The 19,832-nt window shown below is 47.6% G+C and overlaps 1 protein-coding gene across 3 annotated transcripts in view; it reads left to right on the top strand.

The window, feature by feature from the left end:
• The first annotated feature begins 12,873 nt into the window (after positions 1-12,873).
• LOC100772358 (cytochrome P450 2A3) overlaps positions 12,874-19,832 on the top strand; it is a 7,247-nt gene continuing 288 nt past the window's right edge. The window contains exons 1-8 of one of the 3 annotated variants that reach the window (XM_035449466.1): positions 12,874-13,053; positions 13,327-13,489; positions 14,367-14,516; positions 14,792-14,952; positions 16,307-16,483; positions 17,606-17,744; positions 18,176-18,363; positions 19,004-19,145. In XM_035449466.1, the coding sequence (XP_035305357.1) occupies positions 12,874-13,053; positions 13,327-13,489; positions 14,367-14,516; positions 14,792-14,952; positions 16,307-16,483; positions 17,606-17,744; positions 18,176-18,363; positions 19,004-19,145 (1,300 nt within the window). Of the gene's footprint in view, positions 13,064-13,326; positions 13,490-14,366; positions 14,517-14,791; positions 14,953-16,306; positions 16,484-17,602; positions 17,745-18,175; positions 18,364-19,003; positions 19,146-19,832 lie in introns of all 3 variants that reach the window. The other 2 variants (XM_027430407.2, XM_035449467.1) reach the window with 2 other exon arrangements.

Genomic DNA, 19,832 nt, shown 5'->3' with positions numbered 1-19,832 from the left:
ACTGATAAGATAGCAGGTTTCTATATGACTTTTTCATAAATCCTTCATTTTTCTTGACCCCCCTCACCCTTCCCCATCTCCTCACCGCAGCCTGTTTAAGCCTCCCCCGCTCTTGTTCAACCTTCTTTCTTTCCCATCACGGGTTTCACTATTTCACCCGATACAACATTTTTATCCGCCCCCCAACCCCCACCCCACCCACCTCTCATGGACCTTTTATTGATTCCTGGCCTCCTCCTGACAATCACAAATAAATCTGACATTTTAAACTAGGCTCTCCATATAAGAGAAAATATATGGTTCTTGGGTTACCCCACTTAATGTTTTCTGGTTCCATCATTTTCCTATTTTTATTTTTCTTTAGCACTGAATAGAATCCCATTGCTGCTTTAACTTCTGCACAGTGGCTATGCTGTCTCAGTCCATCAATTGCAACTCTGCAGTTACCAGCCTACTTCTCTAGCAGAGGTCTGGCTGCTCAGTCACTGCTGCTAAAAGTAGCTTTAACTAAACATCACTCTATTTATAAGTAAGACTCGAGACTCGAAGGTTGGGGTGAAAACCTGCTAGCTCAGAGAGGCTGGGTCACAACCAGCTAACCTTCTCTCCTTGCTGGTGCCTCTGAAAGACCCATACATCTGCTTCGCCAAAACAGAAAAAAACTGCACCCCTCCGAACCCCTCCCTACTCCTCCCCGTGCATCTCTCTGTCTCTTCCAGATGCCTTCTGGGGCTCTATGATTGCTTTCTGTCAACTATTTGCTAACCCTGCTTTCTGACCCAAGATTAATTTAATTAATGCAAATGCAGACTCGGGGCTCACAGTGTGATTGACTATCCCCCATTGTGTGTATGAACCACGTTTTCATTATTGTTCATAAGCTGATAGATCCCTAGACTGGTTCCACATCCTAGCTATTGTGAATAGAGCAGCAATGGACATGGATGCACAGGTCTCTCTGTTGTGGGATCTGGAGTCCGTTGTGACTATGCCCAGGACTGACATAGCTGGGCCATATGAAAGCTCTGTTTTTAGTTTTTCTGAGCACCTCTACACTGATTAAGCTCCCACTTGTTAGTAGTATCAGTGCATTGGGCAGTGAGTTGCAACACTTGGATTGTAGAGGGGACACACGCCAACCGTTGTAAACTGTAGAACGTGCCCATTTGGTTACTTGAAATGGCCTTACCATGTAGCTCAATTTGGAATGGAATTCCCAATCCTTCTGCCTCAGTCTCCTGAGGGCCGATATTACAGGTGTGTGTGTTCCAGTGTCCAAGCCATTTTTGGCATCTCTACCCTCTTTTTCTGTTGCTGGCTATTTTGGTTTAGAGATAAGGATGCTAGTCCTTATTGGTTTCTTTTTATAAAGTGGGACATTGAGACAGGTTCACGTGTAGCCCAGGCTGGCCTCAGACTCACTATGTAGTTCCTGGTATCTCCACCTCCAAAGTGCTGGGATTACAAGCATGCACCATGACACCTAGGTTTCTCGTGGTCTTAAAAGTGTGTGTGTGTGTGTGTGTGTGTGTGTGTGTGTGTGTGTGTGTTTACTGGGGATTAAATTCAGAGCATCATGAGTCAGAGGCAAGGACTCTACTAATGAGCTAAATTCAGATTCTCTCTCTCTCATCTATTAATGCAATGTGTAAAAGACAGAGAGGTACAGAACTCCTTCCTAACCCCTGAATCACAGGAAAGTGCCAGTTAAATTATGTGCGTGTCCCCAAGACTTAAGACCCTGCTCACATTGAACAAGGCTAGCTCAGAGTTGAAACTGTGACTTAGTACCAACTCGCTGAAGCTACAAATTGAGAATTAATTGTTGACGTCTCAAATCAGGTGAAAAACCAATGATGCCAGAAGCAGGGCCAAATCTCCCTGAGGTCTGAAGCCACCCTGTCCTCAAAAGTGGGTGTACGATGTATTCACTGATTAAAACAGAGCTTATCTTTTCCAACTGAGCATTGTGTGAACTGATTTTCCTCAAACTTGCTCTTGCTAGACATAGTGATCAAGGGACCTGGTGCTGCAGACAGAGACCCAGGCTCTAATCTTGACAGTGTAGTTTTCCAAGTTGATGGCCTCAGTTTCTCCACTTATAAACCACAGATACTTTCACACCCCAAAAGGGTGTCAACCATCAGAGACCAGAGAGATGGCTCAGTGGTTAAGAGCACTGATTGCTCTTCCTGAGAAGCCAGAGTCCATTACCAGCACATACACGGTGGCTCACAACCATCTGTGACTCTAGTTCCAGGCATCTTATCCCCTCTTCTGACCTCCAAGGGTACCAGTCATGTGCACAGTACACAGTCATACATGCAGACCAAACACTCATACACATAAAATAAAGTTAGGATGTGCTGTGTTCATCACCTTAGACACTAACTACTCTGGTTCATCATTATACATCTATCTGCTTTAGTAATAAGTTTCTAACCTCTGTCAGCTAAATCCCAACATCAAAGTCACCACGGGGTTGATCTCCATCAGGTTGCCTTTACTCTTGAGGGTAAGTCATATTACCCCATGTCTTCATTCCCCTGCTATGTTTGGATTTCTACCCTGCATACTAGAAATGAGATCTTGTAGAGACTCTGGATTCTTTTATGTTCTACTGGAGAATATTGTTGCTCTGTTTTTGTTGAGAGAGCAGTTGACACAGCTAGAATTAAATACTCGGTACTGAAACTCTGCCTCAGTGCTTCCAGCCTTAGCTGTGTTTCAGCTCATAAGGACCTAAATAATCAGTCCGACATTTGGGCAAGATTTATATATGGGACTCGGTCTCATCTCGTCTCCTTCTCTCTGACTCTTTAGAGTTTCAACCATCACTACCAAGTGCACTGCAATCAATCACAATGAGCCCTATTGCCTGACTCTAGAAATCTGAGAAGAGATGAAGTTTCTCTATGGGTTTTTGGCATCCCACAGGTGCTGTTCATGCCCTGCCCTCAGAATAAAGCCAACCAGGACCAAAAATGGGAAACCCTTCATCTAACTCTTCCAGTATCTGCTTTTCTCTGCTCTCTAGAAATTTCTGCCAGTGGGTGGAGATTTTAAAATAACTTTTCGTAGTGGGTGGTTATTCTTCGTTTGATTCAATGTTGTACACTCGAGCTCACTCAACCACTGTCAGAAATGAAAAGCCCCTCAGAGTATTTGCAATGTCTTCCTCCTCATTTTTAAAACAACAACTTATTTTTTGAAAGACAAACACATGATCTCGCATACATGGGGAGATTTAGAAAGCAGTGTAGGCGAAGAAAACAGGCTGGCAGTGGCCAGAGGCTGGGAGAGGAGAGGTGTTGGTCAAAGGATCAGAGTATCAGGTATGCCAGAAACACAAACAGATCTATTGTCTGACACAGAGGCTGTGGTTAAAAACAAGGTATCGTGTTCTAGAATACTGCTAAGATTCTGAGTGTTCTCACACAAGATCCTTTGTGACACAATATGTATTCCAATTACCCTGATTTAGCCACTCGCCAATATATAACATATCAAAACATTGTGTTGTACACCTTCAATATATCCGGTTGCTATTTGTCAACTAAAAAGAGATATTAGGTAGGCAAGATAGTGGAATCCATGTTATATAAACACAGAAGTAGGGCTCTTAGGAGGAAGACCCGGGGACAGGGGAGTGGGTGAGGGAGAGGGAAGGGGGTAAAGACAGAGGAGCAACCAAAACAAAGTGTACATGAAAGTTCTGCAAGAAAACCCTTTTATGTGATATGCCAATCATATTGATTTTGAATCTTAACATAAGAAATGTGGCAAATATCATTTTAAAAACACAAGACAGCAGGAGTCCCCATGAGTAACTTTCAGTCCTATTTCAAGGAGTGGGTGGGCCACAGGGAGGTTCCCTCTGAGAGACCAAGAGCTACAGTCTCAGCTCCCAGAGAAGATGCTGATCACAATGATAAAGATGAATAGCCCCAAGTAGTGACATGATATATATATATATATATATATATATATCATGTAAATATATATATATTTACATTAAACAATGATTAATGAAAAAGAGGGCATGGCTTGTAAGAGAACAAGGGGGTGTGTAGGCAGGTTTGGATGGAGGAAAGGGAATGGGAGGAAGTGACGTCATTATATTATGATCTTGAAAATAAAAGAAAAAATGGGAGAGGGCAGAGGAGCTGACAGCTGAGGGGCTCATAAAAAGTAAGGCAGAAACTCAGGCTGCCCGAGCCGATGAACACCCACCCCCAGGCGATGAGATTTATGTGGGGGAAACCAGCTATGCGGTCGTCACATGAAAGTTGTTCAGGTTAAACAGCAAGCTCAAAAACCAAGAAAACAAAAAAATAAATAAATAAATAAATAAATTTTAAAAATTAAAAAACAAGAAAACAAGTGAAGAATGAAGTAAATGGACAGAATTCAGAACTCTCAGCGCCAGATAGGGAACAGTAGCCTCCTCCTTTTTGACAGTGGAGGTGAAAATGTAAACACTTTGGACTTGGTTTTCTTTGATGGCAATGAGGTGGGTTTTGTTTTGTTTTGTTTTAATAATAATTTCTTGTGTTTTTTTTTTTTTTAATAACATTTCCCCCAGTATGCTACAGGTTCCCTACAGGAAATCGAGGAAATGCAAGAAACACATTCATGAAATGCAACCTGTCTCCATCCACCACTAGCCCACTGGCTGGAAATGCTAGACATGTATCAACAGTTTTGTTGTCTCCCACGTATGGGTATGTAATATGTAAATCATTTTTTTAAACTGGAGTCACTAAATAAACACAAATCCATTCTTCTGGGCCGTTTCCATCCCATGTGTCCATCAAATCCCTTTCTCCTCATGCATTCCCACACATGCATGTCCTGTCGTTTTCCTGGTGGGGAGGCATTCCTGGCCGAGGGTGAACAGCCAGACAGAAAGGAGTTGGACTTCTCTCCTCTGCTTTTCTCCTTCCCATGGTTTCAGCCAACGCTCCCCAAACTTTTCTCCAATCCTTGTCATAACCATGAAATCTGAAATGCAAACACGTTCTTTCCCCGACCACAACCTTTTGTTCTCCAGGCTCACTCACTACCTCACTACCAGTGGCTAGCGGGTGTGGGGGCCGTGTACCCTGGTTGACCGGGTCAGGATTGGTTAATGAACTAAAGAATGCAAAAAGGTCAAATATCTCTCTCATTGAGATACACTTGTTCTTGTCTGGTTCCGGAGTTGTTTTGTGTGGGGCGTGTGGTAACGGGATGTGGGGTTTAAGAGTCATAGGTGTTTAGGGACACTTTTCTGGTGTTTCATAAAATAAAATAAAACAACAACAAAACCAAACCTCATTCAGCAGACAGGGCTACAACAGGCATGGAACTTAGAGACACACAGGCCAGTCCCAGGCCAACTCTCATTAGTGCAGACCCCAAAGTCGGTTGCGGGAAACGTTTTGATATTTGATAGGGGTGGTGGTTGCATAACCCTGTGAACACACTAAATGCCAGTGAACTTTTCTCTGTGAACACCTTGTTCCTATGTTATTTTATTTCATCTCAATTTAAAAGGAGAGTAGCCGAGGAGATGACCCCCCGCCAGGTAAAGGACATGTTGTGTAAGCATGGGGATCCCTGCCCCCACATCAAAAGCCAGGCATGGTGGCACACACCTGTATAACCCATTTTGTTCTATCCAACTCACAGTGCTGGGGTTGGGAGAGATGGATCCAGGAGGCTCCCCGAGCCTCACTAGCCACACAGGCTAGCCAAATTGTTATGCACAAAGGCTATTTCTCGGTTCGGAAAACATATATTAGGTCTTAATGTGGAGAGCAATTGAAGAAGATACATTGATCTCTGTCCTTCGCATGTGTGTGTGTGTGTGTGTGTGCGCACGCGCACACACACACACACACACACACACACAATAACAACAACAATAACAATAAAATAGAGGAAAGACTCATTTTGTACAGGATTATAGATTTCAGGTTCATTTTGGAGGAGCCATTTTTGTCCTGAAAGTTAGAAGGGGGGAAGAGGAGGGTTGAGGAGGACATAATGGGGCAGGGAGGTTGAGTTGGGGGAAGAACAGAAGAGAGCAAGATAAGAGAGACTATAATAGAGGGAGACATTAAAGTTTTAAAGAGAAATCGGGCACTAGGGAAATGTCTGGAGAGCTACAAAGATGACACCAACTAACAATCTAAGCAACAGAGGAGAGGCTACCTTAAATGCCCTCCCCTGATAATGAGATTGATGACTAATTCATATGCCATCCTATAGCCTTCATCCAGCAGCTGGTGGAAGCAGAAGCAGACACCCACAGCTAATCACTGAACTGAACTGGAATCCAGTTTCAGAGAAGGAGGATGGATGAGCATAGGGGTCCAGACCAGGCTGGTGAAACCCACAGAAACAGCTGACCTGAACAAGGTGGAGTTCTTGGTCTCCAGACTGATAGCTGGGAAACCAGCATGGGACTGATCCAGACCCCCGGAATGTGGGTGTCAGTGAGGAGACCTTGGAAAACTATGGGGCCCTTGTAGTGGATCAGTTCTTATCCCTAGCATAGGAATGGACTCTGGGAGCCCATCCCACATGGAGTGATATTCCCTGAGCCTAGACATATGGGCCTAGGCCCTATCCCAAAGGATATGACAGACTTTTAAGACCCCCTACAGAAGGCCTCACTCTCCCTGGGGAGCAGATAGGGTATGGGATTGGTAGGGTATTAGTTGGGGGGGGGGCAGGGGAGGAGGGGAGGGAGAGGGACCTGGGATTAACATGTAAAATAATCGTCTTTCTAATTAAAATTAAAAAGAAAAGAAAAGAAAAATGATGTTTAAAGTAAAGAAAGAGAAAAAAGAAAGAAAGAAAAAGAAAGAAAGAAAGAAAGAAAGAGAAAAAGAAAGAGAGAAAGAAAGAAAGAAAGAAAGAAAGAAAGGAAGGAAGGAAGGAAGGAAGGAAGGAAGGAAGGAAGGAAGGGCCATCTAAGGACTCATTTCTCTGTGTTTGCTCTGCTTTGAGATCCCTGACAGAAACTTGGCAGGCCAAGTTAGGATGTCCCAAGCTAAACCCATCATGTCCTGTCTCCAATCTGATCTTGATCCGGGCTTTCAAATCAAAAGTGGCATATTCCCATGTGTTACCCACATAGCCAGCATGTAAAGCAGCAACTGTTAGCTGCCTCCTATGACTGCTCCAGCCAGCCTCCATCCCCACCCTCCCACTGCCTCAGGAGGCCTCTCAGCCTCCACTATTATCCCACCCATCCCCCCCAAAACGGAAGGAAGGATCGTTCTCAAACACAAGTGTGACCATCTTTTTTACCCTGGTTAGACCTGTCCCGTGGCTCCCTGTTGCTTCAAGATTAATCCCAGGCTCCTCACTGCCTTACATAAATCTCCAGGTGATCTGGCTCTCACCGGGGCCAGGCCTTGCCAGGGAATACAGTCTCTCATCTCTTATTTCACCAGGCATGCAGGTCCCTCGTGCCTTTGCTTCTGCCTGGAACACTGTAGAGAGTAACTTTCTCTACTCTCCCATGAGGCATCCCTATTTCTCCTTCTGGTGGCCTACCACACACACACAAGGTTGAATCCGTTGCCATTTCTGACTTCCCACAGACAGCTATTTTTTCTCTACTCAGCCTGTCCCCCTGTGACTTCCCTCCATGTGACCATCCATTGTAACCTGTCGCTGGTGATTAATTTGTCTTCTGGATCCTTAGTCAAAAGCCCTCAGTGAGGCCTGTTGATCACCCCAGCTTAGAACTGGCACAGTTCAGTGACCACTAGTTGAATGACTGTTGAAAATGTTGACTGGCGGGGCTGGAGAGATGGCTCAGAAGTTAAGAGCACTGACTGCTCTTCCATGGGTCCTGAGTTCAATTCCCAGCAACCACATGGTGGCTCACAACCATCCTTTATGAAATCTGGTGCCCTCTTCTAGTGGAAGCAGAATGTTGTATACATAATAAATAAATAATTAAAAAAAAAGAAGATGTTGACTGGCTTAAAGACGGAGGCCATAGCCTAGGAAAGAGTCTTTGGGAGAATATCGGAATATATTCAGTGGGAAGTAAAGAGTCTTGGAAGCGTTCTAGGACATACCTGTCCCGTGGGAGTATTTCAACTCTTGAAAAATCAAAGGAGGTAAACACTCAAAAAAGAAAATGTGGGTGTTATTTATTTATTGAAGAGCAGACACGAAACTGGTCCAAGGTTATGTTTAAATATAAACACAGACAAGAATGTGCAGGTACCAACTGCTCACCTTTACACGATATGGCTCCACGTGGCTGCAAATGTCTGCCATAACCCACAGAAAAATATCCACTGAAGTTATAAGCAGTCACCTACTTGAACATACATTCACACAAGTGTTAATACGGAGATAAGCACCACCTTGCACACAACGTGCACATGGTAGACATGCTGCAATGGGCACATTCTAAAGCCTGCATGTATTTAAGATATGTCCCCACATGAATCCAGCTAAGACTGGTACAGATACAAATTAATCAATCGGCATGGCCATTGTAGTGATTTGAATGAAAAATGTCCTCCAGCCTTGGTGGCTCTGTTGGAGGAGGTTTAGGTGGTACAGTCTCACCGGGGGGAAGTATGTCACTGGGTCTTGGATTTAATATTAAAAGACCACATACCGCTTCCACTTTGCTCTCTTTGCTTTGTACTTGGGGTTCAAGAGTTGAGCTCGGGCTGGAGAGATGATGGCTCAGCAGTTAAGAGCACTGGCTGTTCTTCCAGAGGAACCGGGTTCAATTCCCAGCACCCACATGGCAGTTCACAACTATCTGTAACTCCAGTTCCAGGAGATCTAACACCTTCACACCAATGCACATAAAATAAATTTAAATAAACTAGTTTAAAAAAAAAAAAGAGTTGAGCTCTCAGCCTCCTGCTACGGCCACTTTGCCTGCCTGTAGTTACCATGTTTCTCCACCGCAATGGACTATTATTCCCCAGAAACCGTGAGCCCAAATAAATTTCTACACATTGTATTTGTCATGATGTCTTATCAAGCAACAGAACAGTAACTCATACACACATGTTGCACCATGCGTTTGCACAGAGACCCCCAAACATGTACTCAAAAAACGATACACAAAGAAGGATGTCTAAACAAAGCTAAGCAAGGCAGAAGCATCTGTTATAGCTTACTAACCAAAATGATAATGACATGGAGACATCCATAAACACAGAGGACTCTTGGGGACAGCAATGACTTGCCAGTAAGGAGAAAGAAAAAGAGGAGTGAATAATCTAAGGGGAGGAGGAATGATTGACAGCAAGGCAAAGCCCTGTGCAGGCATCAGCACCACCCAGAAGAGTCTGACCATCTAGTGATAATCTATGCTTGCTCAGAAGTTGCCCAATAGAGCACCAGCCCTCCAGGAAAAACTTCCTATTTGCAGCTCAAGGGGGTGGAGGAGCAGTCATGTTTGGCCTCAGTAAAGAAGTATTGGGGAGGGAGATTTCTCAGATACCCTCTTCCAGTCCTGGAGACACTCAAAACAAGACGGGCAACTGCCATTGCTCTCGCTTGCCCCCCCACCCCATAACTAGATGTTAGGACCCTATTGCTGAAGACAGCACCAGCTTCGGCTGTAGGACATAGAGACACCAGTCTTGAACTGACCAGCAAATTGTCTCCTTGCTGGCTATCTTTCATATTGCTGGAAGGTGTGGGATGGAGACTCTGGGGGGCAAGGGCAGGGAAGAACGTCTACCAAGGGCCTTACCCAGGGCGGGACTCTCTAGGCTACAACGAAACAACCAGAGATTGCAAAAAAGGCAGATTGAAGTTTAGAATAACAGCAATCCATCTCCTTTTTATTATAGATGAATGGAACTATGAATAAAATGAATAAAATATAAAATATCTGGTATTTGTTGTTTTATGCATTAACTCATATACTACTGCCAAGAGGTACATGCACTCAGTCCTTGGGCCCCTAAAGCTCAGTTTGTCCATGAAGTCAGCTCTTCAAGGACTCACAACAGAGAGGATTACGGGGTGGGGGGAAGTGGTATCTGCCCAGGTTAGGGTCCCATTCCATACCTTGCCGTGGCTCTTAACCACTCAACCAGGAAGGGAAACTGTGGCCCATCAAAAGGGGATTTTTCTGTGTCTGCCACCAACTCACTCTGGAAGCCTGCCTCTTGCACATGTCTCCTCCAGGTGACTGCAGGCACTAATCCCTCACGCACGCACGTGCCTGAGTCTCTCCCACATGACTTCAGTTTCTGCTCTATTATTCATGTGCCCTCAAAAAAAAAAAAATCAATAAGAGCAAATACACCTGATCTCTCTGGAGCTTTTCAAGCTCAGTTCGCATTCTGGCCCTTCCACCCCCACGCCCAACCCCTGTACAGATCATGGGAGCCTGCCTGAACACTCAGGGTCTTTCCTGGTGCCACCTTCACTGAGAACCAAACTCTCCAAATTGCTCCCTTCCTCCTATTCAAGTCGAAACAGGAGGAGAGGAGAGGTCCAGGCTGGAGACTGGCGCAGGTGCAGGCTGGTAACAAAAATTAAGTAGAGATTGCCACCTGCCAAACCTACGCTAATCCCATTCCCCACCTCTTCCTCCTCCAAAATCAACAAACAGCTTTCCTCTCGGCTTTCTTCTCTGCCCTTTGTCCCCCCCCTCCCCCTCAGAGTCCAACAGCCCAGAAGGAGATGAGCAAAATGCCAGTCATGGGAGTTCCAGCCTCACCCACCTCCACCTGTCTAAAGCTAGGGTACAACCATGAATGCTCCATCCATCAAAACCTGCCAGTGTCCACCTGAGGCCCCTCCCAGGGTCTAGCTGAGGCCAATCTCAGCAAGTTCCTCGTGTTTGTGTCAGAACCTGACAGAGCCAAACCCAGAGCCTGTATGATGATACACTTACGCCTTCATTCAGGCAATCCCAGTGACAGCCTGCCTCCACTTGAAGGTCCCTCTTAGCCTAAGAGGTGATTCTACTAAAGTCCCCTTGGCGTCAAGTTCAATGCTAACTTCTTTCTGGCCTTAGTGCTTCCTGGGGACAATCTCAATGCCAGCCTCACCCTCCTCCATCCTGGGTCTGCACTGACATAGCGACTGCGGTGTTTTGTCTTTTATCCACTGCAAATCCCTATCTCAGCACCCACCCAGCCCCCAAACAGCTGCCAGGATGAGCTGGGCTAGGCAACGAAGAGAAACGAGGGGTCAGATTCCAGCTCCTTCATGATCTTGGCAATCTCAGTGAGGCTGATGATGTAACAACTCAGTAGTTACTAGCATTCCACAGATGGGATCTAAATAATATTCCCTGGGATACAGGTTCATTAAAAGGTAACTGTCCTGATTATTATAGAAGAATTTCAATGTGGGAGAACAGTGGCCACTCTTCCCTTCTCTGTGGCCACCCTTAGCATCCCAGGGTCCTCTCCTGTCCGCTTGCTGGGGGGCTTAACTAAGTCTCTCCACCTTTGTTCCCTCTTCCTGCTTTCCCCTGGCAATGCAGGCATAAGCCCACTTACCACACACCCCGATAACGACCCCCCTCCACACTCTCTTTCCACCTGTGGGGAAAGAAGTCAAGAAAGAGAAAGCTGCAGATGTAGGCTAAGGTAGATTCGGATGCCTTTGCCTTGCAGGCTTTTCTGGGTGCATCCATCTGTAAAATAGGTAACTTGGGTGCCTAACAACAGCAATGAGCCAGTAAACCTAGTGGCCTTTGCTAAGGAGCTGGATAGGAATGGGGGAGCGTGTTTGCAAATTAGAACTTTTCTACCATATTGGTGGTTGTCAGCGTCACTTCTCAAGACCTCTGATGACAGTGACGCTACGATGTTGTCTCTAGTGCTGTGCAAATTTCCATTGGAATAGGACTCTGGTCTTCCCCACCTTTCCCAGATCCTTCGTTCCGGAGATCTAGCCTAGACTCCCCCAAGACTTCTGAGTATCAAGACATAGCCTGGGGCCAAATCCAAAGTATCTTCACACCTGGGTGCAGATGTTGACTCCAGGACCCTGTTGGGATGCTTCTCCCTGCTACTCCTCATCTACAGTCACTCTTGCCTTGAGATCCACAGCCCATAACCCTGAAGTCTCCCCTTCTCAGTTCCTTAAATTCAGAACTCTCCCCATTGAAAGAGTTGGGTGTGGTGGTGTAGGCCTATAATCCCAGGACTCAGGAGTCAGACCCAGGTGGATCTCTGTGGCCTGCACATTGAGCTTCAGGCCCACCAGGACTACATAGTGAGAACTTGTCTCAAACAAGGAAGAAAACAGACTTTCAAATTCATAGCCTTTCATCCTGTTTCAAGCCAATGAAATAGATTCTTCTCTTCTAAGACCCTAATGTCACATCATTTTGGTCCCTTCCCAGGAGAACACACACCCAAAGCTCAGAAGAGTCTCCAATATAAATGTTATGAAGTGCCGGGCGTTGGTGGTGCACGCCTTTAATCCCAGCACTCGGGAGGCAGAGGCAGGCAGATCTCTGTGAGTTCGAGACCAGCCTGGTCTACAAGAGCTAGTTCCAGGACAGCCTCCAAAGCCACAGAGAAACCCTGTCTAGAAAAACCAAAAATAAATAAATAAATAATGTTATGAAGGATTCAGTTCTGTCTACTGGCCTATTCCTCTGCAATGCATAGCCCTGGAGGACTTCCTCCTTAGATGTTACAAATTCTGTCTACTCCCTGTTAATCCCTCACCCGGCCCTCCTCCTCCTCCTCCTTGATTGTTGGCTATGTCCCAAACTTGGTGCACAATAAAGGGGGTAGTTTGAAGGTGAAATGAGACAATTACATAATCAGGACCAAAGGCCACCCTTCTACACCGGGTTGTATAAAAGCAAACCAATTCAGCCATCACCACCTGTCTGTCACGCTCATCGCAACCATGCTGGCCTCCGGACTGCTCCTGGTGACTGTGCTGGCCTTCCTCGTCGTCATGGTCTTGATGTCTGTCTGGAAGCAGAGGAAGCTCTCAGGGAAGATGCCTCCGGGACCCACCCCATTGCCCTTCATCGGGAACTACCTCCAGCTGAACACAGAGCAGATGTACAACTCCCTCATGAAGGTGCCAGCGGGCAAGGAGATGGGTAGAATGGGAGCACGGAGGGATGCCCAGTTTTGATCGAGGCTTTGTGGTAGGGTATTGACCAGGTGGGAGAGTAATTTTAGGCCAGGGGGAATTTTGAAGAATCAGCAGCCAATTCCTAGGCGTGTGAGATCAGATCACATCTTGGGCTATCCCATCGGACAGCTGTTACAACTCCAGAGAAAATGAATCCCAGACCTGACATCAAGGTATGACTTCTCTCCTCTAACCTTGCTCACCCACCTCCATCAGATCAGCGAACGCTATGGTCCTGTGTTCACCGTCCACCTGGGGCCTCGCCCAGTTGTGGTACTGTGCGGGCAGGAAGCAGTCAAGGAGGCTCTGGTGGATCAAGCTGAGGAATTCAGTGGGCGTGGCGAGCAGGCCACCTTTGACTGGCTCTTCAAAGGCTATGGTAAGGGGGACAAGACACAGGGGAACGTGGCGGGAAACATTTAGAAGGCATCCGTTTCCCCAGCCTTCTCCCCGACTCTTCCCTCCCTTCAAGGCTGCGGCTGGGTCAGGTCTTCGGACTCATGAGGTCCCTCTCTCTCTCTCTCTCTCTCTCTCTCTCTCTCTCTCTCCCTCTCCCCCTCCCTCTCCTCCTCCCTCTCCTCCCTCTCCCCCTCCTTCTCCCTCTCTCCTCTCCCTCTCTCCCTCTTCTCTCCTCCCTCTTCTCTCTCTCTTCCCTCTCTCCTCCCTCCCTCCCTTCCTCCCTCTCCCTCTCCCTCTCCTTTTCTCTCTCTCCCTGTGTCTCCTGGTCCCCCACACCACCACCCATGCCTTCTCTTGCGCCTTGGGATTTCTCTCTCTGAATTCTGCGCCTCTAACGGGCTCCCCCACCCCACCCCACCCCACCCCATCGTTCTTAGCTTCTATGATTGCCCGGGATGCCGTCTCTCTTCCTTTGCCCTGTTTTCTTCTGCCACTGTCAGAGCATCACGGAACATCGGTTGCCAAGTCCAGTCTTCCGGCAGCAATCTCATCTCTTCCCGGGCTCTCTCTGTCTCTCTCCCTATCTCTCTCTCTCTCTTCCCTAGCTCGGTTAGAAATCTGTCACCACTGTATCCACCGTCAGATCTCCACAGTCTCTGATCTGATCTGTCTCTCTGTCTCTGCATCTGTCTCCTCCCGTCTCCTTCTTCCTACTGTCCTCTAACTTGCTCTCCCGCTACCCCCGGAGTTTTGGGGCGCTTTCTGTGCATCCTTCTCCCCTTCGGGAGCAGCTCAAGGGTGGTCAGTGGCCAATGGCCAGCCGCGCCCCTCTGACTCCCCCCCTCCTCCCGCCCCAGGGGTAGCCTTCAGCAGCGGCGAGCGCGCCAAGCAGCTGCGGCGTTTCTCCATCGCCACCCTGCGGGACTTCGGCGTGGGCAAGCGTGGCATCGAGGAGCGCATCCAAGAGGAGGCGGGCTTTCTCCTGGATGCTTTCCGGAAGACAAACGGTAAGCAGCAGAGCCCCCGCCAGCTCTCCGAACCCACTAAGGGGAAGACACCCTAGGAAAAGGAGCATTGTGATCCGGGATGGGAACGAGGCTAGAGAACAGAGTCCTGGTCCCCGCTGTGGGGCCTGGTGTCCGGGTTTTGGCGGACTCTGATCTGCAGGCAGGGCTCCTTTTGAATTCTCTGATTCAAAGTACCTGATGCTACCTCCCCGGTGACGCCTGCCTTTTCCCTAGCTGCAACGTCTCGCTCTCCTTCCCCCCCTCCCCGCCCGCAGGTGCTCTCATTGACCCTACCTTCTACCTGAGCAGAACAGTCTCCAATGTCATTAGCTCCATCGTTTTCGGCGACCGCTTTGATTACGAGGACAAAGAGTTCCTGTCACTGCTGAGGATGATGCTGGGAAGTTTCCAGTTCACAGCCACCTCCACCGGGCAGGTAACCTGCTTCAACCTGCTTCACCTTTGTCCTGCCACCCCCAGACCGCAACTGACTGCTCACTCACTCCCAAACTGCCAGCCTCCTTCCAGAGGGTACCTTCAAAGTAGCCCGGCAATTGCACCAGATAGATGTCAATACACAGTTTCTACAGCTGTGCCTGACATCAGAGCCAGCAATGTACACACGGGGGGAGGGGAGGGACACACAGCTGTCTCAGCTGGGCAGGCCTTACCACCACAATTCAGACTGAGTGCAGAGTAGGGGTACCGCTGAACACAGTAGCCCCCTTTCAGTTCCCTAGTGCCTGGTGCTGCAAAATCCAGGTCGCTCAAATCTCGTGCAAAATGTTCGGAGCCAGCCCACTGGACTGTGTCGATGAGTGGCCCTTACTCAGCCACGCAAAATACCTAAACCCCTGCACCTCTCAGCAAAATTTCTGTACAGAATGTCCGTCAAACCCCTCAGTTAAAGGTCTTCCAGCACAGACCACTAAGCAGGACCCTCTGTGCAGCCGTTTGAATAACAGTCCGTGCGAACAAATGAATGTCAGCACTATTTAAAAATACTTTCTTTTTAAGGCATATATTGTGTATTGAGCCTATTCACCCCCATACCGTCTGCCTTCCTTTTTCTTACACCTCCTCCTCCTTTAGTCCTCTTTGTCCCCTGAGACAGTTTTTCTTCCAAGAGGCACACACGTGTGTACATACATACATGTATGCACACATGATTTAATGTATCTACACCACAAATGGGGAAAAAAAAGAACACATGAATGAGCTCTCTCTAAGCCTGGTTAAATTTGCTTAATATGATTATCTCCAGTTGGACCCATTTGCCCGAAAATGCCCTAACTTTGTTTTTAATGGCTGGAAAATAATTCAGTTGTGTATATAGATGACATTTTCCTTCTCCATTACCCTGTATTTGGACACTTGGGTTGATTGCATAATTTAGCTTCGTGAGTATCCGGCACTAATTTGATGTTGGTATGGCTGTTAGAACTCACCAGTCCAAATGCCATTGCTGTATGAACAGCTGTCTCCAGATGAAGTCACCCAACCACTTAAATATCTACACAGGCAACCCCTACCCAAAACTGGATGACTCCCATCCCAGCCTCATCTGAATACCCCAAACCCGCACGTGTTCCCAAGTCCACCTCACCTAAAAACTTGGACAATGGCCCTCATGCTTAAACTATAAGAAAACTCTGTTGCCACGCAGCCCCACCTAGATGCCTAAACTCCTGGACAGGTGACATGAACGTCCCTTCTTAAGACAGATGCCCCATCTGTTGGGTTTGTCCACTGACAGCTGCCTTGCTTTCTCATTCTGTTCCCACCATCAGCTCTACGAGATGTTCTCTTCAGTGATGAAGCACCTGCCGGGGCCCCAGCAACAAGCCTTTAAGGAGCTGCAGGGGCTGGAGGACTTCATAACCAAGAAGGTGGAACAGAATCAGAGCACCCTGGATCCCAATTCCCCAAGGGACTTCATTGACTCCTTCCTCATCCGAATGCAGGAGGTAAACCCAGAAGACAGGGAGCATGATGGGAGGTTAGAAGCCATGGAGAATGAAATCAAGCTCACAGAGCAGGGAGTTCACAGGACCACTCATGACTCCACTTATTATAATCATTATTCAACAACAGTGTCCGTCCACTTGTCCCTTATCCTCAGGAGGTGTGTACAGGCTGAGGCAGCAGCCAGGGTACAGGGCTGCCATGTTCCTGGCACTGTCTTAAAGGCTTAGTTTTGTTCACTTATTTAGTACCCACAACTCTTGAGCAAGGTTGCGTTTCAACTCCCACTTTGCAAATGAGGAGGCTGCAGCCCTGCTAACATAGCATGAAGGCTGTGCATCCTACTGCCTGGCCTGACCTGGCTCTTTCAGCTGTCACGCCATTTGCCTTTGCCCGTCCTCGTGGCTGTTTACATCAATGAGGACCTGAGCTTTGCTGCGACCTTCTCCCGTCTGATCTGAACAGAGAGGGAGATTTTGTCGCTGGTGGCTTTGAGAGAGGATCTTGCTCTGTAGCCCTAACTGGCCTGAAACTCTCCTTGTAGGCCAGGCTAGCCACAGACCTGTGGTAGTCCTCCTGGGTCTGCTTTCTGGAGGTTGTGTCCAGTCAAGATGGAATTTCATGTGGTCTGAAGGGCAAAGGATTGAGGGATGGGATTCCTCTAGGAAATATTAAGGATTATAATTAAGAAATAGGATCCTGTTGCCTAAAATTCTTTGTCTGAGGGCTGGAGAAGTTGCTCTGTGGTTATGAGCATTCTTCCAGAGTCCTGGGGTTCAATTCCCAGCACCCACATGGCAGCTTGCAACTATCTCTAACTCTTTTTCCGGGGGACCCAACACCCATGGCAAAACACCAATGCACATAAAATGAAAAGTGACAACTAAACATGACCATTAAACCTCAGCCGATCAGCTAAGTCATGAGTGACAGAAGAGCAGTGGGTTAGGGTACTGGGTCACTTCCAAAGTCTGGAACCTGGAGATCACCTGGCATAGCCAGGACCCCTTTTCTCACCTTAGGTCTGGGCCAAAGAGAAATGAATTCAGGCAGGAGGGTGCAAAACAGAAAGACACCAAGAGCATAGGAGTGAGCTGGACTTGAATACTTCCCTCCTGCAGGAGAAGAAGAATCCCAACACAGAGTTCTACATGAAGAACTTGGTGCTGACGACGCTGAATCTCTTCTTTGCTGGCACAGAGACGGTCAGCACAACCCTACGCTACGGCTTCCTGCTGCTCATGAAGCACCCAGACGTGGAGGGTGAGGCTGCAAGGGATGGGAAGGGGTCCAGTGGGGTCATAGATTCTAACTTGCTTCCCTGGTCTGCCACACTGTCCCCTTACCGCTCTCAAGAAACTGGACTCTCAGATAGCTCTGCAGAGACAGAGTCGGCTGGTGGGTACCGTCTCTAGCTGTTGAGTCAACTGGTGTGCTCCTCATCTGAACTTCAAAGGAGCCACTTGCTGGTCCCCCAGACCCTGCCTAAATCTCCTTCCTCACGATTCCAACATAATTCTGTTATGACCCAGTTAACAAGAACCTCGCCCAACAATGCCTGTGACTCGCATGTACTGAAAATGACTGGCAGTGCCCTACGCTGCCTCACGGCCTCCATTCAGCTCTACGTTTTTGCACTACCATTCCTAGGGTGAGGGTTCTTGGACCCCTAAACACGTCTTTCTTCTTCTCAGCCAAAGTCCAAGAGGAGATTGACAGGGTGATTGGCAAGAACCGGCAGCCCAAATATGAGGACCGCCTGAAGATGCCCTACACAGAAGCTGTGATCCACGAGATTCAACGATTTGGAGACATGATCCCCATGGGCCTGGCTCGAAGGGTCACCAAGGACACCAAGTTCCGGGACTTCTTCATCCCCAAGGTGCTGACTCACCTCTCCTATAGTGATCTCCAGCCCTCTTCATGGGCCTACAGGCCCTCCTCCTCATTGGAAACCACCCAGTCCTCTTACTTTCTCAGTGACAAGCTTTCTCTGCCACCACACCCCTCCACCCTCCTATGTAGAGCCTCCTATACTTGGGTTTTCCCCCCAGGCTTTCTGACCTGGGAGTTACTTTTTTTTAAAAAGATTTATTTATTAATTATATATATAGAATTCTGCATCTATGTCTGCCTACACACCAGATCCCATTATAGATGACTGTGAGCCACCATGTGGTTGCTGGGACTTGAACTCAGGACCTCTGGAAGAGCAGTCAGTGCTCTTAACTTCTGAGCCATCTCTCCAGCCCATGACCTGGGAGTTTCAACTCTGTGCCTCCCAATCATTGAGTCACAAGACACATAAAATTAAACTCACTAACGTGTCTCATATAATGTGAACCCCACATCTCCTGTCTCAAGGATAAAGACATCACGTACCTCAAAGCTCCTCCCTCAAGGACCCCATCAACTTGCATACATTCTCTTTATCTTCACCTGGGATACCCTAACTCACCCCTCGAACCCCTATGGGCCAGCAGGACACTCATCCAACCTTATCAAACCTTCCTCATCCACAGGGCACTGAAGTGTTTCCTATGCTGGGCTCTGTGCTGAGGGACCCCAAGTTCTTCTCCAACCCCAAAGACTTCAACCCAAAGCACTTTCTGGATGACAAGGGACAGTTTAAGAAGAATGATGCATTTGTACCCTTTTCCGTAGGTAAGAGGTCACTGTCTAGTGCCAGGCCACTGCTCACACCAACAAAGATACCTCATCCATAGTGCGCCTCTGACACAACCACGTATCTCTCCATCTGGGAAGATCCTCTTGGATCGAACCCTCAGCCAATCAGCTGCAACGTGCATAATTCCCAAGCGCCACGTATCTGAACCCTGGAGGAGTGGTGGTCAAACTGTAGTGATTGATGAAGGGAAATGAAAGCTCAGACTAAGTCAGGGGTCTTTCTCAGGTCACACAACCAATTCTTAGAAAGGGTGTGGCAACTGGATGAAGTGGCACACGCCTTTAATCCCAGCACTCGGGAGACAGAGGCAGGAGGATCTCTGTGAGTTCGAGGCCAGCATGATCTACAGAGAGAGTCCCAGGACAGCCAGGGCTACACAGAGAAACCCTGCCTCAAAAGAAAAGAGAGGAAAAGAAAAGAAAGGGATCGGGAGAAAGGAAGGAAGGAAGGAAGGAAGGAAGGAAGGAAGGAAGGAAGAAAGAAAGAAAGAAAGAAAGAAAGAAAGAAAGAAAGAAGAGAGAAAGAGAAAGGAATATGACTGCCATGCAGTCATATTGGAGAGTGCTTCTGTAGGAAGGGAATCCACATTTCTCATTGCTACAACCTGGCGTGGACCAATCCTCCACAAGTATGAGGGAAACTGAGGCTCAGAGATTAGAGCC

This window comes from Cricetulus griseus, chromosome 9, assembly GCF_003668045.3.
Source record: "Cricetulus griseus strain 17A/GY chromosome 9, alternate assembly CriGri-PICRH-1.0, whole genome shotgun sequence".
Classification (NCBI taxonomy): domain Eukaryota; kingdom Metazoa; phylum Chordata; class Mammalia; order Rodentia; family Cricetidae; genus Cricetulus; species Cricetulus griseus.
The sequence above is the reverse complement of the archived record's forward strand: the minus strand, read 5'-3'. Positions and strand labels throughout refer to the sequence as shown.